The following is a 27973-nucleotide window of genomic DNA, read 5'->3' on the forward strand; positions in this document are numbered from 1 at the left end:
TAATAATAATGCCTGGTCTGCTAACATTGCAAAGACAGCCCTGGGACACCGTGTGTCTCTGCTGCTGTGTAGCAGTGCTGTGGAGTCACTTACTGCCCCCCCTTTGCTAGAGTGATCTTCAGTCTCATCAAGAAGACAATCAACCTAATTACTGGAAAGTGTGACAACCTCAAGTAGTCCCAGTGAACATGGCACATTTCCCGACTTGAAAGTGCTTCTTGTGATATAAGGAGGTTTAAGAAATAAAACTTCAGGGGTTGGGCGGTAGCACAGCCAGTTAAGCGCAGGTGGTATAAAGGATCCCAGTTCGAGACCCCAGATCCCCACCTGGAGGGGACTCACTTCACAGGTGCACTTCACAGGTGGTGAAGCAGGTCTGCAGGTGTCTGTCTCTCCCCATCTCTGTCTTCCCCTCCCCTCTCTATTTCTCTCTGTCCTATCCAACAGCAATGACATCAACAACAATAATAACTACAACAATAAAATAACAAGGGCAACAAAAGGGAATAAAAAACATTTATAAAAATTAGAAATAAAACTTCAGACTGCATGACAACATAAAATTATGGATTATTAGAATATAATAAAAATAAAATTATACCTTAGATACACTTCAGACTGACAAAAAGATAAGCAAGATTAGTTTCCCTAGGAAACTTTCTGTATGGCGGACACTGTAATTAGAGAGGTGGGTCATGGGGGACTAGGTGGTACTGCACCTGGCTGAGTGCACGTAGTACTAAGGGCGAGGATACACTCAAGGGCCTGGGTTTGAGCCCCAGGCTCCCCACATGCAGGGGAGATGTTTCACAAGTAGTGAAGCAGTTCTGTAGGTGTCTCTCTTTCTCCTTCTTTACCTCTCCCCTTTCTCTCAATTCCTCTCTGTTCTATCCAATAAAAAATGGGAAAAAATGGCCACCAGGAGCAGTGGATTCATAGTGCTGGCACTGAGCCTCAGCAATAACCCTGGAGGGAAAAGGGAGAAAGAAAGAAAGAAAGAAAGAAAGAAAGAAAGAAAGAAAGAAAGAAAGAAAGAAAGGAAAAAGGAAAGAAGGAAAGAAGGAAAGAGAGGGAGAAAATTTCCAGTTAATGGTATTCATATACTTTCTCCAGATTTTGGAGCTTCTCTCTGTCCTGACCCAGCTCTCTAGTTCTGTTCTCAATTCTGACACCATCTCTTCAGACAATACCTTTAGTCCTCCTGCATGTTAGCTGTCAGGCTCAGGAAAAAATTAGTAAAATTTCATGACCCCCTTGAAATTTACCTAAAATAGACTTCCTACCTCCTTCCAACATGAAGACCCCAAATTTCATCTTCTATACTCTAACCTTTAGTTTCCTGATTATTAAACATTTTTGTTCTGTTTTATATCTTAGTGCTTTTCAGCCACCAAGTTGCAGATGCTGCCATGATGCCATCCTGACCTACTTGAGCAGATGCCCTCACCCATGTGTCCTGGAGCCTCCCCTCCCCAGAGCCCTGCCCCACTAGGGACAGACAGACACAGGCTGGGGGTGTGGATCCACCTGCCAACACCCATGTTCAGCGGAGAAGCAATGACAGAAGCCAGACCTCCCACCTTCTGGTCCCCATAAAGATCCTGGGTCCATACTCCCTGGGGGATAAAAAATAGGGAAGTTTCCAGTGGAGGGAGTGGGACATAGAACTCTGGTAGTGGGAATTGTGTGGAATTGTACTCCTCTTATCCCACAATCTTGTCGATCATTACTAAATCACTAATAAAAAATATATAGGATTCCAGGGTTATAGTTTCCACTCCATGTATGTGCAGTCCACAGCACCCACCACCAAGGCTCCTACAGCGGCCTCCTTTGCTCTGATAGCCACCATAGTTCTCACGAGAGCTCAGAGACAGTTCTGTGAGGTTTCTTTTGGCAAGTTCATTTGTTTTGGCTGGCCACACTACACAGGGGAGTGCGGGCTCACTCTGGCCAGCAAAGGAGAGAGTCAAAGTGGCCCTCTGGGAGTCCTGGGGCAGCTCAGCATGTCCAGGGATGTTGGGAACATGTGTAATCCTGATAGAGCTTAGGGAGAACCACCCCCATCTTTGGATGGAGGTCTGAGAAGATAACCTCTTGGTAAGTCTCTCCCAACTGAGGTGAGCATAAGGGGGGAAACTCAGACTTGGTTCTTTCCTTCTTGACTCTCAGGCCCACAGATACCCCAGTACTTACCTCCAATAACTTCAGGCCACATGGCCGCAGATTCACTTATTCAAAGTTACCTTCTGATCACAGAAGAACACACCTTATCACACACTTCATCACACACCTCAGACCCCAGACAAGAGAAATTCCAAGCTATATGGCCTTTTGATATCCATCTTCTCTCTGTCTCACCCTACGGGTTTAACCCCTATGCTTCTCTCAAATACCTTTGGATAATTAAGTTGCTTGCGTCATGGAGAATAACTGTCTTGTATCTCATCAATTCCTGTCATACCAGCCCCCTACCTTAGGGGCATGCTGACCGTTAAGAAACCTGTGATTTCTGACATATTTCAACAATAATTAACTTCATTGCATTTCTATTTAACTCATGTCCACTTTGCTAATAAACGGACTCTAGGATTCTGGCACTCTAGGACTCAGATTCTAGATTCACGCTAAGAGTCCCCTGGTGTCTTTTACTTCGTGTCACCCCTGTCGTGAGCGAGAAAGAACCAGCCCGTTACCTTTCCCTTGGAGACCACCCCGCCGGAGAGAGAGAGAGACACCCCGAAACAGGGTGAAGTGCGCAGGGAGACTAGCATTCAGGCCTGGGAGAGCCTCAGCGGGGCAACTCGTTTATTGAGAGAGAAAGCAAGTGCACACGCCCGCTGCCCGGGTTGAAGGTCAAGGTCATCGTTAACCTAAGCACAGAGCAACACAATGCATGTTGACCTACAAACTATTTGACCACAAATGAAGAACTGCCATACAAGGTTTGATCACAAGCTTCACAATGCATATTTCCCTGGGGGTAAATTACAGGCCCCTCAGAGGAAGGGGGAGGAGGAGGAGAGACAGTTGAGCAAGAGCATGTGTGGTGACTTTCAAATTAGGCCAAACACAATGTGCAGGAAGGTAGCCCCCATTGTGGAGAAGCCATCCCTCATTATTTCAGGACATCAGGGGGACCTGCCCTCCTCTTGACTTGAAGGGAGATTTGGGGGTCAACCCACTTGGAAACATGGAAACAACGGCCTGGACTTCCCAGGACAGAGTGCCCCACACTCCACAGGGAGAATCATCCAGCAGCTGTCCTTCCCTTAGCACAGGGCTAAGGTCCATCCATCTTCCCAAATGACAGTCACCTTCTAGAATGGCTCCTGAGTATGTCTGAAGACTGTGAGAACATTAATGTCCGGTGTCACCTAGTGGAGGAGTATCTGGCCTCTGATCAAACATCCCCAGTATCAGGCAATTTGCTCTTGATAAGAAGACCTCTCCTTCACAACACCCAAAAACCTGCACTTCTAAGAGCTTTCTGTAAATCATTCTGCAAGCATATCTGAATAAGCTATGCAGCAACACAGATCCCTAGGCGAGTTCTCTGGCAAGTAAAAAGCTTCCAAGGCCTATAAATGCCTGTGTGAGAAACCTGGCTGTCCACGTCATCATGAAGCTCACCTCACGCCATCATTCACATGTCCACACATTTGGGTACTTGGACGGTATTTTTTGTTCAATTTTAAAAAGCTAAAGCAGAAAGCTTTTCAGAAAAGTATCTTTAACCTTTAAGAAAAATATCCTTAAAATAAAATAGAGTTGGACCATATTTGAATAATTTACTGGTTTACCTGTCCCAGTACTGGAGAACAGGGCTCCTGTATAGGTCCCTCTATGACTGAGTCAATGAACCCACTAAGGACTCAGCCCCAGACTGTAATGTTACCGTGTATCTATCCATCCAAAACCTTCCAACACAGAGAGAACCATTCTCCAATTTCCAGTGCTTGAGTCACTCAGAGTGCTATATAAAATGTCCTGATGGGTAATCAAAGGCCACACAGTCCTAACTGTTCATGCTTATTTAGACTCTCTTCATAGACCTCAACCTTATTACCTCTCTACAGAGTTCAAATATCACTAACTTAAGCATGAATTCTCCTGAAAGTAGAAATCTTCAGTTATTTTTCTTTTTACCAGAACCCTGCTCAGCTCTGGCTGATGTTGGTGCAGGGGACTGAACCTGGGGCTTTGGAGCCTCAGGCACGAGAGTGTCATCATGCTCTCTACTCTGCTCAATATCTTCAGTTCTAACTCCAGATCCTATCAGCTGATACAATCTAGGATTCCAACACTACTAGTGGCAGGGTATGAGTGGAACACAGGCCTTTCGACTATTCAGCATGGTTGATGACATTTTTTAAAGAATGAGAACTACTGGGAGTCGGGCGGTGGCGCAGTGGGTTAAGCGCACATGGCGCAAAGTGCAGGGACCAGCGTAAGGATCCCAGTTCGATCCCCCGGCTCCCCACCTGCAGGGGAGTTGCTTCACGGGCGGTAAAGCAGATCTGCAGGTGTCTATCTTTCTCTCCCCTCTCTCTCTGTCTTCCCCTCCTCTCTCCATTTCTCTCTGTCCTATCCAACAACAAAGCAACGCCAATAATGGCAATAATAACCGCAACGAGGCTGCAACAACTAGGGCAACAAAAAAGAGGAAAAATGGCCTCCAGGAGCTGTGGATTCATGGTGCAGGCACCGAGCCCAGCAATAACCCTGGAGGGGAAAAAAAAAAAAGAATGAGAACTACTATTTTTAAGATTAGAGATGTTGCATTTGATGCCATCCTTAAGTATTAAGCAAAATGTCTTTGCAGTAACTTTCAAATGACCTTGGACACTGAACTGCAATTATAGAGAAGAAAACAATGCCTCATAAGGCCAGTCTATTCAACAGCAATTGCAAAACCCAGTACTCATGAGACACTCCCCTAGGTATTCTAGGGTACACAGAGATGAGAACACACGGATGGGTAGCACACTGATCTGGCCATATTGGAGACCACAGTTCAGGAGACGCCGTGAGTCACTTTGGCAAGCATGAAAAGAACATTTCGCTGAATGCGAAACAGTAGTGTCTTAAGTGATTATATCTTTGAGCATTTTGAAGCACTTCATAGCTAGCTTTACATAAAGCTGAAACTAAAGTAATGTTAGTTGGAATGGTGAAATAATAGTACATGGGGAAAAGATATCCCAATGTGCTAAATCAACATATTTATAACTGATGTTGTTAGAAGTCATAGTTACTTGACATGAGTGGGAGGGAAATCATTTGTAGCTGCTGTTATTACGATAAAACACAGAATTATTTAAGTCCTAATATCATTGTCTAACTAGCTCTTAAACATACTTGGTCATGATAATGCAGAGAAGTTTCCTTACTTGTGTTCTCACCATCCATTTCTTCAAGTTCACTATTAATTCCAATGTCAATGGAGTTCATTATTTTGTCAATCTGTGAGAAACAAAACCATAGAAGTGAACTGTGACACCGTCTTGTCATGTATTTTGAAAAAATTGCAAGTGTCAGAAGCATAGTCTTGATATGATTACTACTGTAATATCACAATTAAGATACTTAACGGAGATATTTAAAGAGAACTGCTTTTAAAAAGGCAAATTATGCTTCCCGTTCTTAACTTCAAAATCAGCTTTTCCTAACAATCATCAGGGGAAGCTACAGACTTGCATGGGTTGAGAAATTAAGAATCGAGTATTTTCAAACTCAAAGGGGAGGGGCCGAGGATACACTGATATGAGTGTGTCCTCTGGGGCCTCCTTTCTCTCCTCTGAGGGCTTGTGTCTCATCTAGAAAAGTGATCTCAGTTCATGGCCATGGCTATTGGAACAAAGTTCTTACTATAGGGCTTGGCCAGTCACCATCTGATTTGCAGTATGTAGTCCTAAGAATCTAGACATGGAAATGACATAAGAGATCAGTTGTATGGACCTCATGGGAAGATGTGCTTATTTAAGTTTCAGCCATGTGATGTTTCTCTTCTCGTCACAGCAGCCTGAGCAAGGTAGCAGGCTTCAGGAAGGACAAGGTGCATTTTGGAAATGTCCCATTTGGTCCACCCTGAAACAGATGCAGAGAGATTAAGCCATCTCTCAAACAGCTCAATTCAGGATGTCGATAGCAGAACCATTTCCATTTCTAGTGCTTAGGATTCTGTAATGATCTATTGCCCTTCAGAACCCTATTCCACTGACACAGCCTTTTGAAAAAGAAAAAAGCCACGTGTTAGGATAAAGTGCTAAGAGAGAGTACAGCCCGTTTATAGAGGAAATTCAGAAAAGGCATGACACACCATTTGATGATATAGTCTCTTTATGGGCAAGAGGATGATATTCCAGAGACTTGTAAGGGCACATATTTTCTGAGAAATCCCATGAAATGGAAGACTTTGTCTTTAAGTTGAACTTAGATTGGGGATGCTTGACCCCCAAGGATTTTTTTTCCCTTTCATATTTCTCTGATAGTTGTAAAAGAGAAACATTATTATTGTCTTGTCCTAGGCAGAGAGCCAGGGCTATCCTGTTCACCATTAAGGTTAAGATCATAAGATCATATCTCTGAAAATAAGAGATACTTTAAAGAAGGGAGAGGAGCTAACAAGTTTATCCAGGAGAAAAATGATACGGAGCAGCAAAAAAAAAAAAAAAAAAAAAAAAAAAAAAAACCAGGATTTTTTTCCCCTTCTGTCAGCTGCAGTGCTCTGTAAGACAATGTACACACTCCCATGCTACATAGCTAATTATTACTTCTGCTTGATATCAGTTTCTATGGGAACAGTAGGCTTTCCTACATGTGTGGCACTGTGTGTGCTTCCACACTTGCTGTGACATTATCATGGATAACCCCTAGGCCCTTTCCCTTTGATTCAGAGCTGTGTATAATGTGTCTCCCCCTCGAAAGACTTCAACACAGAAAGCTCTCCCCCAAACCTCCTGCCACAGCAAACGCGTCTATAAGGAGCTAGAAGAAGCCGGGGCTTACTTCTTCCCACTCGGAAGTGAAGGACGGTGTTCTTTCTGAATTCCCTCTGGAGCTGTGCTCAGCGGTGGAAGTCTCACTCCAGTTGACTCGTGCGGCTTTCTCAGTTGAAGGGTAGCCAATGAGGTCAGAATCCGACTTGGAGACATTTTTGGATAAATGCATGTCGATCAGGGCTTTTGGCAGTGACCTTATCCTCCCGAGGGTGCAGGCTCTCTCCACAAAGGTCCCTGTGGTCGCCATCCATTGCTCCCCACTCCTCGACCCGCTCCTGCTTGCTTTTGTGCCGACAATGGTATGGTTTTGCAGGTGGCTGCTTTTTTTGTGAAAGATTGTTCTACTGACCACTTTGGGCTTCACTTTCTTTACCAAGGGCTCTGAGTTCTTTCCTGCTGGAGGCTGTTTGAAGGTCAAAGGATTGCTGGCCAAATTCATTTCCTCCTGCACTTCTCCAGGCTCATCTCGTTTCCCATAGAGATGAAATGGATTTTCAGGGGACTCACAGGCTGGAGAGGATCCATGAAGGAGACCTGCAAACTGCCCAGGGTCATATTCTCTTGGGGGGTCGGTGTCCTCTGGTTGTGGAAGGTCATCTGTAAGAGGAGAGAGGAAGTCAGGACACTGGCTTATGAAGGAACCTGAGGTCTCTAACACAATCAGAGCCCTGCTGAACCTGTGAAGTATCTGGACATCAGGGTCATCACCATACAGCAATCTCCTCATTTCCATGAAAGGCCATGACAGCTCCAGACCCACAGACCCAGATATAAAGTGTGTGTGTGTGAGTGAGAGAATGTGAGTGTGTGTGTGTGTGTGTGTGTGTGTGTGTGTATGTATGTGTGTGAGTGTGAGAGAGTGTGTGTGTGTGAGTGTGAGAGTGTGTGTGTGTGTATGTGCATGTGTATGAGTGTGTGAGTGTGTGTGTGAGTGTATGTGTGCAAATGTGAGTGTAAGTGTGTGAGAGAGAGTGTGAGTGTGTGTATGAGTGTATGTGTGTATGTGTGTGAGTGAGTGTGTGTGAGTATGAGTGTGTGTGTGAGTGTGTGTGTGTGTGTGTGTGTGTGTGTGTGTGTGTGTGTGTGTGTGAGAGAGAGAGAGAGAGAGAGAGTGCCTGTATAACAGAACTTGCTGCTATAGCTTAGCACACAATTCAAACACATGGATTGGACACTCATGGTAATATGTGCACTGAGCCTGTGTGCCACCGCCTAGCCCCCACTAAATATTTTTCAAGACCAGAAGTTAAATTACTCAGACTACTGCGTACTCTTCTCCATTGTCCCAAGAACATGTGTTTGATATTTGAGTGTGATTATTATTGAGGGCATTATGCTAAGTGAGAAAAGTCAAAATGAGAAGGGCAAATGACAGATGCTATAACTTTTAGGTGGGACTTATACCAGAAAAGACAAACACAAGCAAAATTTGGACCAGGCTGGATGTACTGCACCACAGCAAAGGACTCTGGGAAGGGAGGGTTTGGGAGGCTGTGAAAAGGGTCATACGGTGTGTTCTAGAAGTTTCTAATCATGTTCATTACAATGACAATTCTAGAACATATTCTTTAAAGTTTTCTGTGCCCATTATTATTATATGAGCATTCCTTCTAAAGTTTGGCCAAAATTATTAATGGACACTCCCAAACCCTTTATGCTGCTCAAGACCCCTAGTTACAAGCATCTTGTGACGGGCACACACACGCGCACATGCATCACAGACACACGCACACACACTTCGACCGTTTGAATCACTCTTAGTATCATGATAGCTGGCAACACTTTGGCCAGAAGTTGTGAGAAGAAAATACTGCTGGATTTCAGTGGCCCAGCTCTAAGCAAGGCTAACAGAGGAGAGCTGGTGTGCTTCCCCAAACTCCTGTCTGGTGGCTGGGCTGCGGTTATGGCCTCACCCGCAACAGTGTCCCGTAGCTGCCCTCCAGCCTGGGGTCCCAACCCCCAGGTGACTGGACGCAAGCAGGGCACTCTGGTCACTGTGATGGCACTGAGTGCCCTGTAAGCAGAGGCTGTGAGCACGCCCACACTGGATTGTTGGTGATTAAATGAGGCATTATCTAGATGTTTGAAATTACAGGTTTGACTCTTTTTCCTATAAAGAAGTTAACAGATCAGCAGGCCATCACCTCTGAAAGGCAGTTCCACTCTTAGACCTTGAGAGGAGGAAGCACGGCAGGAATCATGCCCTGTCACGAGGAACTGGGGCTGTGATGTGGGCAGCACCAGGGCTGCTCTATGAGCACAGTGAATGGGGGTGGTGGGGGACGACCTGCAGGGTGAACAGGTTCAGGGATAGCCAGGGAGACTCGTGCCAGCAGGTTCTTGGGCACAGGAATTGTTCCTACTTGTGTGCACCTGGCTCAGGGCAGGTGAGTAAAGCCAAATCCCCCATTCTCATCTGCTCTATTCCTGTATATTGCTCCTGTTCATCCATCATTGTGTCCTGCTTTATATCTTACCACCTTTCAGCCACCAAGCTGCAGATGCTACCATGATGCCAGCCTGACCTCCCTGGGCAGACGCCCTCACCACCCTGGAGCCTCCCCTCCCCAGAGCCCTGCCCCACTAGGGACAGACAGAGACAGGCTGGGGGTGTGGATCCACTGCCAACACCCATGTCCAGTGAGACACGATTACAGAAGCCAGAACTCCCACCTTCTGCTCCCCATAAAAATCTTCAGTCCATCAGAGGAGAAATGTCAGGGGCTCTGAACCCTAATCCTATCAGGACCCTGAGAGGTAAGAGGAGAAAAGGAAGGACATTCAGAAGTAGCAATAGGTGTAGGTGTGACTTAGAAATGAAGAGAAAGCAGGACCCTAGGAAAAAAATGGGGAAATATATACAAATAGAGGTATATAATTATAAAAATAACAGTCAAACCCTATCTGCAACCTTGGGAGAACTACTGCAGCTTCCAATGGAGAGAACAGGGACACAGAACTCTGGTGGTGGGAACCGTCTGGAATTATGCTCGTTATCTTACGATTTTGTAAATCAACATTAAATCACTAATAAAAAATTTAAAGCGTAAATGAAAAAAGAAAGAAAGGCTCGGGTATTTCTCTGGCTGCAGGTTCGTTTTCTGCTGTCTCTATGAATCAGCTTTACATGAGAGGAGCTAGGCCTCCAGATGTCAAAGCAGCAGCAACCAAAACCGAAAGCAAAGGCAGAATCCAAGGCAGAGGGAACACGCCAGTCACCACTTCACCCCCAGCCGGGAGCAGGCAGCTTCCAGACTGTGACGATGGCACGACCCAGGACTGGCCAGTCTCAGACCACAGAGGCATGAAAAAGCTCTGCCAAGACTGACTGAGGTCAGCCTTAGGAAACACCTGCCGGCATCAGGAGTCAGTCGCATGGCTGCTACCACTAGTCACTAGATTTGGAGATAGTCATACAGAGAGACCTAGCTTTTATCCCAACCTCAGAGATGAATTAATGGTGTTTCAAGTAAGTTGTGGTAAAGCTTACATTTTCACACCTAGAAATGATATGGGGTGTTGTGAAGACCGAATAAAATAACAGAAATAAAACAGAACAATGCCTGGGGGCATAGAATATGATGAATATATATTGCTATTAGAATAAGGTTCTCTTATATTGAAGATCTCATCTACCGAAAATGTCTAGTATTATTGATTATGCTACACATGCACTAAGAATGCTGTTTTGACAGGGTACACATACATAATTTACTTCTTTGTTTCTACTCATTTTTTTTAGAAGTACACTTTAGAAAGAACTTCTTCAGATAAGCTAAGGAAACATACAGCTTAAACTGTTTTCATGACTTGTCTGATTTGATTTCACACTTCTCTTCAGACACGTCGCTATTTCATGCTAAAGCACAGAACTGAATACGTGTGAATTTCAATCTGATAGTAATTCAAAGCGTCATTAGCACTCCAAAGGAATGTCAGAGCAAGTAACCAATAGTAAGCCTTCAATATTTTTTACCTATTTGCACCCCTGATTTTTATCACCCTTATAAATATCTGAATGATAATAAAACACAAAATTTAAAAACAAGTAAACAAGTTGATAAAACCAGTAACAGAAAACAACTTATTTTTCTGATTGTAATCACAAATCTTGTTCTGCTGCGTCACTGTATTATCTTGTTTGCCTTTTCAGAGCTGCTACTGCTGGTGCTGACATTGGTAGCAATTCAGCGTTTCTTTCACATGTATGCGTGTGTGACCTGTGCACCAGTCACTGTCCCCAGGACCAGTGTGTCTGCAGTACTGAGAGTTACACTGTCAAGGCTCTTGTGTTCCAGGGAGAGATAATCACAGGAAATCAGGAGGGGATGTGATACAGGTCTTTGGCAGTGGGAACTGTGTGGAACTGTGCCCCTTGGCACCCACAATCTTGTTGATCATTATTAAATCACTAATAAGAAAAAAATGAGGAAATAGGATGTAATTAAAGGGAGATGTCAGTAAGTCCATAAAATAGTTTATTTTCTTATGATGGTTTTTCTATAAAAATAATCAAATCAATGAGATGGGGATTATTATCTCATGTAGAGGGAAGAAAACAGAAAGGTTCTATAAGAAAATTCTAAACAACAAGAAGTCAAGCTTGGCTGCAGCTGAGTGACAGAGGGAGGTGTATGAGTCAGGAAGCATGATTTTCCAGAGGGGAAAATAAAGAACACTGTTGGTCTGCTTCTATTCTGCTTCTAAGACCCCTTCTGTTTCATTGGTTTCATCCCCCCTGCTTACACTGTATTCTAGTTACATAACCACTGTTAACTAAGCACCGCCCTGCCTGCAGGGCACTGGTTTCATCCCCCCTGCTTACACTGTATTCTATTTACATAACCACTGTTAACTAAGCACCGCCCTGCCTGCAGGGCACTGGTTTAATCCCACTGGTTCATGGTGTCTTTTTGCTCCGTCCACTCTCCTAGTACACCCTGATCTCCACCAGTCTCTTTTCGCTCCACCCTCTCTACGTCACATCCTGTTTCCACCCTACTTGGCGAGTATATATATATACAGGATTGTGATTATAGTTTAGTTTAGCTTAGCTTAAACTGCTGCGTTCCACATGAATAAAGAGATACTGCATACAGCTCAGCCATGAGGCCATGGTCGTCTGTCTCCTGCCCGCGAAGCCAGCAAAGCAGAATACCATGCAAGAAATAAAATAAAATAAAAATATAAAAGGAATAAAAATAAGTATCTCACAGTTAATGAAAACAAACCCAAAGAGTTTGACAATGGCAACCCACACATCCAAAATCACTTAAAAGAAATCAAGAAATGACTAAGGATCTAAAAGAACCACTTAACTCAAAAGGTGAATTCAGACAGGAGCTACCTAGCCAGGCTCCTTTCGTCTCCTTTCACCCCTAGGAAACTTGGTCCTGAGGTCGCCAGGTGGAGGAGAGAGAAGGCATGGGCACCTGCTGGAGAGGGGAGCTTGCAGTGACCCTGAGGAAGCCTGGGCCTGGGGACAGCCAACAGGGCACATGGGGGCCCAAGCAGAGAAGGGAAGCCGCCGAGCATGTGACCCAGGACTCAGCAGAGCCCAGGGAGAGGAAGGAGGAGATTCCTGCTGGCAGGAGTCCGAGACTGAACGAAGTGAGGAGGGTGCTGATGCCAAAGGGTGAGGAGACAGGGCCGTGGGATCACAGAGGGTTTGTGCAGGTCTGGGAGAGCCACGGAGCTGGGAAGGTCTAGCCAGGGGGAAAAGAGAATTAGGAGTGAGGACTTACTCCCAGGCATCAATGTTCCCAGAGGGAGAATATGGCGTCTCAGTGTGTTTTCTGACAAGAGAAACCGGAGGAGAAATCTCACCAATATGTCAGTGACTTAACTGTAAAGCATTCACCCCAATGAAACCATTAAAATAACAATAAATTCAAAATAGATTGAAGATGTAGATATGAGACCTGGAAATATGCTCTTAGAGGAAAATATAGGTTGTCAGCTCCTTGATACTGATTTTTTTTCTGCCAGGGCTTCTTCACAGGGGCTTCACCCTGTGTGAGTCTAGCACTCCTGAAGCACCCCATTGTTTTCTCTCTTACTTAGAAAGCGTGAGAGAGAAGGAGAGCCGCACACCAGCTCTCTGCTGCCTATGCCTATTCCCTCCGAGTGGCTTTCTGCTCGTGCCTTAAAGCGTGAGCTCCACGAGGTGAGCCTTCTTCCAGTCCTGTGGTGACGGTCTTTTAGTGTCACGTCATTCACTCTTCCTTTTTGCAAGGAAAGCACAAATAATTACCACATCAGGAAAAGTGATTGAAATTTAAAATACATCAAGAGCTCACATTATTTAATAGTAAAAGGAAAAATAAACACTTTAATTTTAAAATAGGCAGAGGAACTGAACAGACATACTCACGGTTAACAAGTATGTGGAATGATTCTCAAGATCACCAGTCAGAGAGATCCCAGATGAGATATCACTCCTCACCTATTAAAATGGCAGTCATCCAAAAGATAAGAGACAGCATATATTGGTGAAGATGTGGGGCAAACAACTTTGTCTACTGTTGGTGGGCCATAAATTGGCTGATACGGATAATATGGAAAACAGAGGTTTCTTGGAGGCTGGGCAGTAGTGCACGTGGCGTGAAGCGCAGGGACCAGCTTAAGGATCCCAGTTGGAGCCCCCTGCTCCCCACCAGTGGGGGGGGGGTCCGCTTCACAAGTGGTGAAGCAGGCCTGTGGGTGTCTGTCTTTCTCTCGCCCCTCTCTGTCTTCTCTCTCCATTTCTCTCTGTCGTGTCCAGCAACAATAACAATAACAACAACAACAACAACGAAGGCAACAAAATAGAAAAGATGGCCTCCAGGAGCAGTGGATTCGTACTGCAGGCACCGAGCCCCAGCGATGACCCTGGGGGCAAAAGAAGAAAATTGAGGTTCCTCAAAAAGATTAAAAATAAAACTGCCATCTGATCTGACAGCTCTGTTGCTGGCAGTGTGTCTGAAGGAAGTGAACATGCTATGTCAAAGACATCTGCACGTCCATGTTCGTAGCAATCCTGTTTATAATAAGAAGCTGGGTGTCTCTCAGCAGATGAGCAGGTAGAACACAGCACACACTGCATAGAGTGAAACAGTGTTCAGCTGCCAGAGGAAGAAACCGAGCCACTTGTGACAGAGCTGATGGATCCTTAGGACATTTTGCTAAGTGAAGAAAGCCAGGTAGAGATGAGAAATATTGGATGATCTTACTTGTTTGTGGACTCTGAGTAAAAAGTCCAACTTGGGGTAAAATGACTGCCAGGTTTGAAGAGTGAGGGGAGAGGGGAGGCTGGTGAGGGGGATACATGTTCAGCTACAGACGAAGAATGTCTGAGGGCCTGTATCATGGGAGCTAAAGTTCATTACAGTGCACTGCGTAACTGAAATAAGTCGAGGCACACTTGTCACAAAGCTTTCACCTAAAGCCAGTATGCTGGGCCCCCAAAGTATTTAATGTGATTCCTCGTAAATGATCTGCAGGTTGCTTCATAAATAGAGTTAAATACATATTTTTCTTTAAATAATGTCTCTGAAAAGGAATATACTTTGAAGATAGCACAGGCTAGGATTCCACAGGGAACAGGAGATGGGAAACAAAAGAAATAAAGGCAGCTTTGAACATACTAAGAAGAAAAAGAAGAGTAAGATTCCACACTAGGTACAGGGAACCAACACTGATGATGTGATTTCGAGACTCTGGGCCATTGCATCTCATTGAATCCCACAAAGTCTGTAGAGAAGGAATTCCTGTGATTTTAAACTGATGAGAAGGCATACTTGGTAAACAGAGGAAGCGGGGGTATAAAGCCACCCCCATTAACCCAAAAGCCACCTCTTTCTTTCCATTCCGTTGCCAGGCTCTGTGCGCAAGCCTCACTCACTCCCACACCCCCTGTGGAACCAGCAGAGATGCATGCTGGCGTGTCCTACCTGAGTGCTGCTGGAGTCTGAAATGCAGGCCTCAGACCCCTTCCCCGATGGCAGCAGTGACACTTGTTCTGACTGTCTAATTAGCCCAGAGGCTGCCGCTAAGCTTAGCTGCTGAATGGGTTTGGACATAACATGCAACAGAATTCCCTCCCAGGAACTTTCTGAAAATGCATCCAGGTGAACCGTGCTGCTTTCTGGCCTATCAGCCCACAGGCTGCCAGACTCAGCACTGAGTGTGGAAGCCAGGCAGTGCTGGAGTTCAGCAGCGTCTGGACCAGAACCACCATGCTGTTAGGCTCTCCTTTCCAATATTTCTACTCTTTTCCCTCGCTGCCTTTGCTCAGTACAGCCAGTTTCCCCACCACTTGTCGCGAAGCCCAGGGCTCCTTCCTTTACAGCTGTGGAGCCTCCGGGCAGACTGTGTGACTGAGGGATTGTCTCTTTTTGGTGGAGTGCCCGCTCAGTCTTGGCCCGCACTGCACATTCAAAGAGGCTCCTGTTGCAAGGAAAGGAAGCTAGTTGCATTTACCCTTCCCACTGCCGGTGGTCCGCCGCCCTTGCCCACTCACTTCTTTGTTCCCAAGTTCCCAGGGGCAGCTTCTCATCTCTCCCTGACCCCCAGGGAGCTAGGCATTTTTCAAAAGGAGTTGTGTTCTGGGAATAATTCCCAGAGCCCAGAGCCCAGAGCCAGATGAATGGATGGCTTGTGGTGAATAACTACATTTGGAACCGAGAGGTCTTGTTTCTCTTACCAAAATATATTTCTTTGTGATGCTGCAGGCACTATGACTATATATTTTCTTAAACAGAAGACATGGGGGGGGGGGGGGCAGGCGGGGAGAAAGAAGCCCTTCAGCCCTTCAAGTCTCTTCTTTTCAAATGCATTGGGTCTTTGGTTTTAACCTTTAAAAAAACCCTTTCTGCTTTTATATTCCTCCAGCTGTGAATAAAAGTAAAGCAAAGGGCCACTCTGATATAAACAAACAGTAAATTAGACCTCTAAATAAAAAAGACAGTAATCCTGTAACACCAATATGATGGTACTATTTTTAACTACGCTAAAAAGAATAATTACTGAGGCAATGTTCAGAATCTGATCTCAGAGTCACCACTGGAAGCTCTGGTGACACCATGCAGCTGAGGGCATCCCACAGCCAAAGGACAGCCCTTGATTCTCCTCACAGGCATCTCAAGACACACATGCTTTCAAACCAGCAGAAGAACCATCACAGGTGTAGTCCTATTAACCAGACACACCATGGAATATGTATAGGCGTGGTGAAGACATTGATCTAGCCTCAAGCTTTAAACCAACACTGCTGTTGCCATGGTAAGAAATACCTCCTGTAACATAAAAGTCTTTCTATAAGGATCTGCTGCTGTAACCACGGCAACGCTGGGTGGTAACTGCAGCACAGCTCAACTCTATGCCTGTTTCTGCCTGCCCCAGACAGGAGAGCTGACTGTTTTAAATGCACATAAAAGGACCTGGGAGATACATCATTTCTTACTACCCTTCATCTGAGCCTTCAGCTCCCCAAAGACACTGGGGCAGTGGAGATGGGGAGTCTCCCAACGAGTCTGACTGTCTGTCTGCACTTCTGATGATCGTGGTTCTGCTTGAGATGACGTCTGGGCAAATGCCTCATTCGTTCAGCAAAGCATCTCACATAGCTTTTCAGGCCAACGGGAAAAAGAAAGGAAATACAGTCAAGCTGCAGGTCCCACCACCTCAGCACATCAAGCGAAGCAGTAACTCAGAGTAAGAAAACATGGAAAGCAGTGCTTCCTCGCTGCAGAAGAGAAGCTGATTCTGATTGCTGTCCTCCTAGCCACTGCCGTCCACTGCAAATATGCCCTGGCTCTGGAACAGTCCCTCTCTGAAGCCCCTTTATGATCAGCAGACGTCCCATGTGCTACGTGTATGTCCCCTAGTCCTCACGTGACTCGACCTGCTACTGACCCTCAACACGAAGCACTTGCACCTGGCTTCTGCCGCCACCCCCCCCCCCACACACACACCAAGGCTGGTCCTGACTATCCTCCTGCTTTCTTGTCCCCCAGAACACAGGCACGGGTGCACCTCAGGGCTTGGCATACTGGGAAAACAGATCCCTACGCTGCTTACAGTTTTCCCTTGCTATGACCACCAGTCTCAGAGCTTAAAATATCACATAAACAGTGAATGACAACTCCCAAGTTTCTTTTATTACGATTTACTTGTTTTCATGAGAGAGAGCTATCAAGACAGGTAGGCTCACAGCTCAGCAATGGGGACGGAGCCAAGTCTGGTGTGTTACCTGTGCCTGTCTTCTTGGACCTCAATCGGACTTCTCCCCTGAACTCCTGGCTTATATCTAAAAGCCTTAGAATTAATTCTCATGCCTTGTTTTCTCTCTCCTGTCTTCTCTGCAAGTTGTGCACTAAATCTGCCTTTAAATATTGGCTGTAGCTTATCTACTTTTCACACTTCGTCTCCCTCCTGGATTGTTGCACTCGTCTCCTAACTGGTTTCCCAGCTGCCTCCTTAGACCTGTTCATGTCATTCTCAGCACAGACAGCAGTGTTAAAAGATAAGCTGAGATGTTATAAAATTCTTAAGCTTGTATTCCTTTTGAGTACGGCAGTGGTAATGCCAGGCAAGAAGTGAATGACAGCACACCACAGACAGGAAACACAGGAAGAATTTCATATAGAGAGCCTGTGCAAAGCAGGAAAACTACTTGGCTGGCTAAGAAAGTACAGCCTAGCTTGCAGTCTGTGATCCACTGTCCTTAGCATGCCTTCATCGCATAACCTCAAAAACACTCGCCAGCTCATATGCTGGTGTGCAGGCTTGCACAGCACTAGACACATAAGTCCACTGGTCTCCTTGTCAGTCAGCCCAGCAGAAGTCACAGTAACCTAAGCGAGATCACTTCACCCAGCTGCTCCAAACCTCACTGGCACCTGGCACTCTCCTTGCCACTAGGAGCCGGCTGCCTTTCTCCTCTGGTCCCTCAATCCACTGGGCATGTGTGCAGTCCTGCCTGACCTCTTCCAACACGTTTTTCACTCATCTATCACGGCATGACAGGAGAAGAGGCCCTACTTAAAGATCTTCCCTGAGGCCTCAGTGATGACCGGGTTTAAAATGGCAGCCACCAATTCTTTAGCCCTAACCCTTGATATTTCCTTCAAGCTACTTGCTGGTTTATAGTTAAGATATATATATATATATATAAATATATATGGTATATATATATATATATATATATATATATATCCTAAAGTAACATTTCTTATATATTAAGTGAACTAAATAAACAGGTTTTTCTCTTTCAAATAAGCCCCAAGAGGAGTAAGTAGTTATTTGTCTGCTTGTTTATCATTGACCAGACCAGAACAAAGCCAGGAACACAGGAGGTAATCAACGTTCTACAGATAAATGCACTTCATACACACCTATCTACCTATGAAGAAATGGCTAGTATGCTATTCACTGAATGTCAGTCATGGATAACAGAAAAGCAATTTAAAAATAAATTTTTTTTCTGTTATAATAATATGTTAATTATACTGATTTTAATGAAATACAATAAAGAGAAGAAAAAGACACCTGCTAATTCTAACATTTATTTTCCACCAGTAAAATATGGCCACTCTATTTTTAGCTATTTTTAATTAAGTAGTTTAAAGTGAGTATTTATTCTAATGACTCTTTGGTGTCAGTGCTTGAAATAGTCAAGTGATATATCTGTTCTTGCTTTTTTGTATAAGGGACATTTAGCCTTTATGACTTGGAGGAGTTATGTATGTGCCTAGACATATTGTCAGATCTATGTTCTTAGCCAAGAGTATCTTTTGACTCCTCTCTTTTTAAATGAATCATGCCACTTGCTGACTTCTTACAGGTGCTTAGTTCTTTGCATGGATTTTCTAGTTTCACTCTCACATAACTCTGGGGTGTCATGGTATTCTCATTTTACAAGTAAGGGGGCTAGTGTGTAGAAATTGTTAATAGCTCTCCAAAGTTACATAGTCATGAGGTAGTGAAATGCATATGAACTAAGCAATTATTCTCTCCACTTGTAGACCATGAGAAAAATCAGTATACATCCTATCTTCCGTCTTCAAACTACATTCACCCTCTAAGCTTATGTTTCAATGATCAGGTGTTTCACAAGACATCTTTATTATATTATTTGATATTTAATTTTTTGTCTGTCTTACCAGACTACTGGCCAGTTCTGCTTTATGGTGATGGTGGGAATCAAACTTAGGACCCTGGGTGCTCTTGGCTGGGCCCTGTTATTTTATATTCTCTTTTCACTCATTTAAATGTTTTCCTTCACTTAAATTTTCATGATTCATTTACTTACTTTCATGAGAGAGAAGGGAAGAGAGAGAGAGAGACTGAGACCAAAACACATTATGTGCTCAGTCTGGGGACTGAATCTTGGCCCACTGGGGTCTTAGGCATATAAGTCTGGTATGCCACTGCCTGGTGCTCTGATCTGAGTCCTCTCTCCATCACTGGGGCTCAGCACCCACAAACTCTATACTTCACGGCGGCCATATCTTCTCTCTTCTGTATAGATCTAAGAGGAGCACAGAGAGAGAAGAGCGGCTGCAGCACTGCCCCCCTTGTAAGCACTCTCATGTGGTGACCCAGGGTTCAAACCCAGACCCTCCATGATAACATGTGCACTCTTCCCGGCTAAGTCTCATGCTGGCCCTCTTTTCAATTTTTAAATATTTACATTGTTCAAAACCATACAAAATAACTATCAAAATATTTTGTATGTCTTACAAGTTTCCTGGATTTCAGAAAAAATGCTGTTATTTCTTGCCTACTCTTGAGATTCTGACTCTTTGATCAACTAAAGTATATCTCTAAACAGTTATTTTAGAGAAGCAGGCTGCTTCCTAAAGTATGTGTCTGAAAATGACTTTTCTCTGGTTTCACTATACCTTGCCTAAACACAGTTCAAAAACAAAAACAACAACCAAACAAAAAACATGATTATTGACTTGGGAGTCCTAACTCATTTCTTAAAAAAAAAAAAAAATCCTAGAGACATCTGGCCACTGTCTTCTGAGTGCTTGGCTATGTGCCTGATAGCACATGAAGTTTGATTCCTTTGTAGAGAACTTACTTTGTTTAGGTAATGTCTGTCTAACCTAATAAACTTTTCCTTTATCTTTGAAACTTCAAAATTTCAATACAAGTCTGGTTCCTTCAAAAATTTTACCCATACTCAGTATCTTATTATTCAAGCCTTCTTTAGCTCAAGAAAGTTTTCTTCTACCTTTCATTGATGATTTAAAAATTCTGAGGCCCTATTAAATTTCCCACATCACACAATAATAATTTTCTAACTACAACTTCCCTGTCTCTCATATGGAAGTACTACTCACCTAGGGCTGCAATGCATTTGCAGAGTAGCTTGTGCAAACCCAAGAACTGATTGTTCTTCCTTTTCCTTTACTTTACTTTAACTTTTATTCTAAGGAGTCACAGTGCAAGTCTAGGACTGTGATTCTTAATGTATGGCCCCTGAGCAGCAGCATCTTAGAATAACTAGTTAGAGATGTAAATTTTCAGCCTCTGTTGTTGAACATCTGGAGGTGGAGCCCAACCATCAAGGTGTGAAAAGCCTTCCATCTGGCTTGGATGATCACTACTGATAAAGGGCCAGTGGTGTGCAGGTCATGATTAGGAGAGGGCCAGAAATAACAGCTGTCACAAAAGGCAGATTTTTTTTTATGTGTTCCAATGTTGTTTTTTTAATAGCAGGAGAGAACATACAGCTAGCAGGAGTTAACTGGGGCAGCGTCCTAATTCTTTATTTGTCACAGTTGTCCTCATTAGAAACCAACTGTGACAATGTTTCCCCTAAGTGTAAGTCAGAAATGAGTTTGTTACATGATCCTTGCTTCTTGATTTTTGGTAATCCCAATGGCCCTTGATGCAGTGATATCTCTGCACAGTACCCAAGTATGTTTTGAATTTTGGCCTTAAATTCCTAAGTTTTCCCCCATTACTATCTTACTGAGTTCATATGCAGTGCCTTCAATCTTATTCAGTAATTTCTATCTTGCAGAAACTTTTAAAGTGTGCATGTCAGTGATTACTATCTGCCTATACTTACTCTTCATTTTTGTGTCTGTTAGTCACTTCTGAAGGGATAGGAACATGGTGGGCCAGAACGATGCTGTCAAGCACCTGCTTTTCTGAGAAATCTCCAGGACCCTTCATAACAGCTCACTGTTGTTTTCGCCGGGTTGGCTTCACGGGCGGGTAACAGAGGACCAGAGACTCATGGTTGAGCTGTAGGCAATATCTCTTTATTCATGCAGGAAGCAGCACAATCTAAGTTGAGCTAAGCTAAACTCAAGGTCCCCTAAAACTCACAATGCTGTCTTTATATATACTTGCCAAGTAGGGTGGAAACAGGATGTGACATAGAGAGGGTGGAGAGAAAAGTGACTGGTGAAAATCAGAGTGTGACAAGGAGGGGGCGGAGCAGGTGAGAATCCTATCACTGAACCACCAATGCCCTGGAGGGAGGGTGGTGCTTGTTAACAGTGGTTATGTAAATAGAATGAAGTGGTTATGTAAATAGAATAGTGTTAAGCAGGGGGGATTTAAACCAAATGAAACAGAAGGGGTCTCATGCATACCAACAGCTCACACTCCACACAGACATGGGAGACAGTTCACCTGGTAGAGTGCATACTTTGTCATGTGTGAGGACCCAGATCTGAGCCCCAGGTCATCACGTGGAAGCACGGAGCAAAAGGGGGGCACAGTGGTGGGGCAGCGCCGTGTGTCTCACTTAGACTTTCCCTCAGTCTCTGTGTCTGACTGGCAAAAAATTAGAGTTTTTGGGGAAAAGGTGAAATCAGATAATCGAGTGAGTATGACTCCTCAGCTAGATCCTGATGACAAAAAAAGAAAGAAAGAAAGAAAGAAAGAAAAGAAAGAAAGAAAGAAAGAAAGAAGGGAAGAGAGAAAGAAAGAGAAGTTTATTACTTCACTCAATCACCAAACGCCCCTCAGACAAAAGCTTCACTACCCCATTCTACAGTCAGAGAGAGCTGGGTGTCACTTCTCTGTGCAGAGGAGTGTGCACAGCGTCTCCTGTGCAAGGACCCTGTGTGTGTGGAGTGAGAGGAACACTCACCCGATCTTTATCAGGGGCTGACGGCTTCACAGGAAGGCCTTCATAGATATTCCACACAATCTGTGCTAGTATTATTTCCACTTTAAAGATAACAAACAAACCTATAGAGGTTAAGTGCAAGTGCCCAACTTATATAGCTGGTTGGTAAAACTGTCAGACACTCAGCTCCTGACCTGGACTTAGAGTTCCTGTACTCATAAACTGGATATCCTATCCTATATAACTTGTTAGCTTGGGAAGTAATGAAATGACCTTGAAAAACTAAGCAGTACTCTATTTTCAAAGGGGTTTCTCATGTGATTTATAGTTAATAGCAACACACTGGTCTGTTGTAATTTCAATCCTTTTTCTCTCATTCTGACTGGAATTCCCAAAACTGTAAGTCACAATTTCTATTTCTGCTTTGTTCCTTCTAAATATTCATTGCTGAATCTGCTACCTTTCAGCCACTATGCTAGGTGTGGGGTCCCTGGTGTTTGCTAGGCTTCTAAGCATCCATTGCTGGCAAAAGGGCTGGTACCTTGTTTGGCTGTTGCTAAACTCTTCTGCCAACTTGTCTCTGTTACTATTCCCTTTTATGGATTAACTCAAACTTTCACTAGCTTTCTAAGTTATCATCAAGTACATTTGAAAAAAATAGGCACTTTGAAGATGCTTATGAGCTCTGGGGCTTAACAGCTGCATACTTAAAGAATTCCATCTCCAAGTTAGTGACATTCAGACGTGTACATTACTATCCAGAACAAGTGTCTGCATTTATCCAGACTAGTCTGATATGAATAACTCAGAGATAGAAAAGCTGCTTCCAACTGATGTAGATGATGTAATTCCCCATAGTTATGACCAAAGTGATACTTATGGAGGTCTGACATTACACAAAGGAATACTTTCATTCCCAATGTTTACCATTTTTCTTAACTCTCTTGTAGGACAAGTAAATGTTACATGAGTTTTTCTTAAAAAATGGCATTAGGGAGTCAGGCAGTAGAACAGCGGGTTAAGCGCAGTTGGCGCAAAGCACAAGGACCAGTGTGAGGATTCTGGTTTGAGCCCCCAGCTCCCCACCTGCAGGGGAGTCGCTTCACAAGCGGTGAAGCAGGTCTGCAGGTGTCTACCTCTCCCCCCCTCTGTCTTCCCCTATTCTCTCTATTTCTGTCTGTCCTATCCAACAACGATATCAATAATAACTACAACAATAAAACAAGGGCAACAAAAGGGAACAAATAAATATTTTTAAAAGATTTCATTAGAATAGTTTACATTTTTGTAGTACACTATTATTTTTAAAAATTTCTTTAAATATTTATTTTCCCTTTTGTTGCCCTTGTTTTTTATTGTTGTTGTAGTTACTATTGTTGTTGTTACTGATGTTGTTGTTGTTAGCCAGGACGAAGAAATGGGGAGAGGAGGGGTAGACAAAAAGGGGGAGAGAAAGACAGACACCTGCAGACCTGCTTCACTGCCTATAAAACAACCCCCCCCGCAGGTGCTGGGGGCTCAAACCCGGATCCTTAAGCCAGTCCTTGCACTTTGAGCCATGTGTGTTTAACCTGTTGCAATACTGTCCGACTCCCAGTACTATTATTTACAGAAAATATCCAGTTAATTAAATGTCATATTCAGGACACACTGAGCTAGATGCTATTTCCCCAATTTTATTCATTCATTCACTCAACTCTTCAACAACATGGAACAGGAGAGGCATTGGAGTAATAAAACATTAACCAAATAAAATCTACTACATTTAAGAGAATATAGTCAGGGGATATGCAGTCAGATGCATTCTAACACATGAACCATTAAGGAAGCTGAAGTTGTTTGTGGGCTTCCAACTGAGAAGAAATAAAGGAGAAAGTATAGAAATTTAGCCTTGGAAGGGTAATTATGACTCAGATATGTAGAAATGAGTGGTACAAACTGCAAGCATAAGAAACAGGTATAACTGAAGACATGACAATGAGAAAGTCCAGATGAGAAAATCAAGTCACTATTGCTGAGAGAAACATGGATGGAAATGAATGACAAAAGTAGGCTGAAACTGACAACAGAGTACCCACTTTTAGTCATCAATCTGGGAAGAGAAAGGGGCCTGGAACCCTCCTACTCCACCCCCTCAGAGTCTGTTTAAGGAACATCAGGTGTCATAATACTATGCCACTTCTTCAAAGCTCCTCCCCTCCAGGCTGCAAGTCACATACAGAACTCAGCACTATCTGATGGCCAAAAACAGAAACCAAAACAGATAGGTAAAAGTAGGAAAATACTGGTTCTGTAACACCAAGGTGACAGCCAGAAACATAATGTTGCATACCCAGAGGAGCTATCATCAGAGAAAGAATTTAGGGCATACTTATGTTGTTTGGAAATTTGAAGAAATACAACACTCTCAATTTAATATGAAGATATAGATTAAGAAAGGAATTCATGATTTCAAAGAGTTACTTGATAGGAAGATGGAAATCTTGAAAACAAAATTACTGGGTAGGACACTGAATACATTTCAGTTTCAACTAGAAAGTCAAAGAAGCGCACCTATTCACATAGAAGAGGAAACATCAGAAATAGAAAACATATTGGCCACATTCTTTGACTTCATAATAAAAGGGAAAAAAGCTTTAGGAAAAATGAAGCAGCTTTTAAAAAGATTGAGGACTCCATCAAAAAAGCAACTATCAGAATTATAGGGGTCACAGAAGGAGAAGAGAGAGAGAAGAGGGCAGAAACCTTATTCACAGAAATGCTAGAGGAAGTGTGGTCAGGATGCTGATGTTCAGGAAGCAGAGAGAACTTCCAAATCCCTAAAGCCAAATAGGCCTTCACCAAGATATACCACTGTGGCGTTACCAAAAGTCAAGGACAAAGAAAACATTTTAGAAGCTATGAGTTTAGAATTTTATCTATTGTGGTCCAGTTTCTTTCCTGGTGACATATTTCAAAATTCATTAACATGATATAGCTCAATTAACTTGAACAACAGTTATGGGGACATGAAATAAACTACTAGCCTTATTTTTGAAATCTATCTATGGAAATCTCTTATTTAAAACCTCAGAAATATGTATTTAAAAAATTGATAGAAAATCTCTATTGACAGCAAACTCATAGTAGTTATCACAAAACAACTTGTTTATATGAACACTATTATAATTCAGAACAGAACCAAGAGATTAAGTGTATTGAGTTTTGAAAGAGGACCAAGGCACCCTGAGAAGGAGTGGCTTAATCTTGGGTAGATTTTGTTTACTTGATTGCATGTGGCAATGCAATGGAGAATATTTGCAGAGTTAAAAAAAAAAAAGCCAGATTCATTCTGATAAATGTATGCAAGGCAGACAATTGACTTAGTTTCTGTGATGGTCACTATGTAGATATTACCCTTATAATGTGTGACCCTGGTCAATACTCTTCCCTTGACTCAGACTGAGACTTTGTCTAGGTGGAGACAAAGACAGTGGTCATCAAAATGACCCACTTACTGGAAATGCAATAGAAAAGCAGACTTCTACTTACTGGTCTAAATTTAAAAGTCATCTTCCAATTTTGTGTTAATAATGATATAAAAAGTAGAAAAATTTACAAGCACGCACACCTCAGTAGTTAGGAGAGTCAAGGGCATAAATTCATTCAAGATTAAAAGAAAGAGGCTGGGAGTTGGGTGGTAGCACAGCGGGTTAAGCGCACATGGTGCTAAGTGCAAAGACTGGTGTAAAGATCCCTGTTTGAACTCCTGGCTCCCCACCTGCAGGGGAGGCGCTTCACAGGTGGTGAAGCAGGTCTGCAGGTGTCTGTCTTTCTCTCCCCTCTCTGTCTTCCCCTCCTCTCCATTTCTCTCTGTCCTATCCAACAATGACTACAACAACAATAATAACTACAACAACAATAAGAAACAAGGGCAACAAAAGGGAAAATAAATAAAATATTTTTTAAAAAAAGAAAGAGGTTGAAATTTCCACCTATTCTCTACCTTAATTATTTTTTTCCATTGGAAGCAGCTTTTGAGATACCAGCTCCGTATTTTGAATAAAATCTAGCTTGAGGAGAAGAATGAAATTTATATTCATTATGAAATCATTGTGCATAAAACCAGGTGCTGTTGCTTGGCATGCAAAGATTTGCTGGAAAGCAAACAAAGTACATAAATGAGTACAGTTTTAGTATTATTTTAAAATAAACTTCCCATTGCAAATAAAATGTCCAAGATATTTATAAAGACATATTCTCTAATTCTATACCTTTGCAGCCTGAATTTAAGAGATGCTTATTTGCCACTAGGGCAGTTAATTTTGACTATGCAGTGTTTATATTGAACCAAGCAGATACATTTTTATCTTCTGTTTTTAAATATTATTTTCATGACTGTATTTATTTAGGGAACTTATCTATGGTTTGCAGATAAAAGAGAACCATCAATTGGGCAAATTTTGGCATTCATAATTAAATGCTTTTTGTATGCATTCTCCAGCACTGCTAAAGGAAGCCATTACTCTAGCATAATACTGAGTATGTTTAGCACAAGATTACATTAAACAAATCCTTAGAGTTTTATTAATTTATTCAGATGGAATATTCAGATATTTTGTTCAGAAGTTTTCATTTAGATTTGTCAATTCAAAAGCTTTGTTTATGGTTTTCAGGAGCAAATTTTACATGGCTCATGGCAAGGTGAATTTGATAACTGGTTGGGCCTTGTGTCATCAAAGACAAAAGCATGACGCCACTGCTGAGAATTCTTGGCACTAAACCAAAGGGTGATGAACAGTAATTGAGATAAAAGATAGCTTCATTATTCAAACACGTAGCATAAACATGTTGATAGAAGGTTGGAGAAAGTGATAAAAATAAACATGGAAAAAGACCCATTTTGTTGATCAATGGGGCTCAAATATGTAACTTTCTTTTTAGTTAATTAATTAATTGCCTCTAAGGTTATCACTGAGGCTTGGTGCCAGCACTACAAACCCACTGCTCCTGGAGGCCATTTTTTGCCCCCCTGTTTTATTGGCTGGGACAGAGGGAAATTGAGAATGAGAAAAACAGACACCTGTTTGAAAAACAGGTGTGAAAAATAGGGAGTGAAAAACAGACACCTACAGTCTTGCTTCACTGCCTGCAGGTGGGGAGCCAGGGGCTCCAGTGAGGTTCCTTACGAGGGCCCTGTGCTTAGTACTACATGGGCTTAACCCTAATTTATTGTGCCACCACCTGACCTCCTAATATGTAACTTTAAAATTATATAATCCTTGGGCTGGGGAGACAGCATCATGGTTCTGCAAAAAGAGCTTCATGCCTGAGGCTCTGAGATCCCAAGTCCAATCTCCAGCGCCATCATAAAACAAAGATAAGCAGTACCCTGGTCTTTCTCTCTGTCTCTCTTATTAAAATAAAATGAACTGAAATATAAAAAAAATAGTTAAGGGCAGGGGTAGATAGCATCATGGTTATGCAAAGAGACTCTCATGCTTGAGCCTCCATAGTCCCATGTTCAACCCCCCATACCACCATAAAACAGAGCTAAGTAGTGCTCTGGTAAAAACAAAAAAACAAACAAAAATGCATTATTAAACAAAAAAGTTAGTCCTTGACTCTTCTTTCTCGACTACCTGATCAGAACCTTAGCCCATCTGACGTGGCATCGATTTCTCAGACGCACTGGTCATGTCCTCTCACTGGTATGTGAATCCTTGGTCCTCACCTTGTCTGTATTTTATGCCCCTCACTGCTTAGTCGTCCCTTCAGTGCTTCATCTTCAAGTCCTTTGCTCAGGACAACTTTCCTGTGTTTTCTCGGTTAGTCCCGTCTCCCTCCAGTGCACAACATCATCGAAATTTTATGGGCCAGGGACTGTCAGCCATGTTGGCTGCTGAGCGCC

The 27973-nt window shown here is 43.1% G+C and overlaps 1 protein-coding gene across 15 annotated transcripts in view; it reads right to left on the reverse strand.

Moving 5' to 3' along the window:
• Positions 1–27973, reverse strand: part of ANKS1B (ankyrin repeat and sterile alpha motif domain containing 1B) — a 1227618-nt gene that overhangs the window by 563354 nt on the left and 636291 nt on the right. For 14 of the 15 annotated variants that reach the window (XR_009550898.1, XM_060195606.1, XM_060195607.1 and 11 more), the window contains 2 exons: positions 7012–7601; positions 5394–5466 (listed from right to left, as the gene is read on the reverse strand). Coding sequence is in view for 14 of the 15 variants with exons in the window: in XM_060195606.1 (XP_060051589.1) it covers positions 5394–5466; positions 7012–7601 (663 nt within the window). In the remaining variant the exon portion in view is untranslated. The remainder of the gene's footprint in view (positions 1–5393; positions 5467–7011; positions 7602–27973) is intronic. The other variant, XM_060195613.1, reaches the window with a different exon arrangement.

This window comes from Erinaceus europaeus, chromosome 7, assembly GCF_950295315.1.
Source record: "Erinaceus europaeus chromosome 7, mEriEur2.1, whole genome shotgun sequence".
Taxonomy (NCBI): Eukaryota; Metazoa; Chordata; class Mammalia; order Eulipotyphla; family Erinaceidae; genus Erinaceus; species Erinaceus europaeus.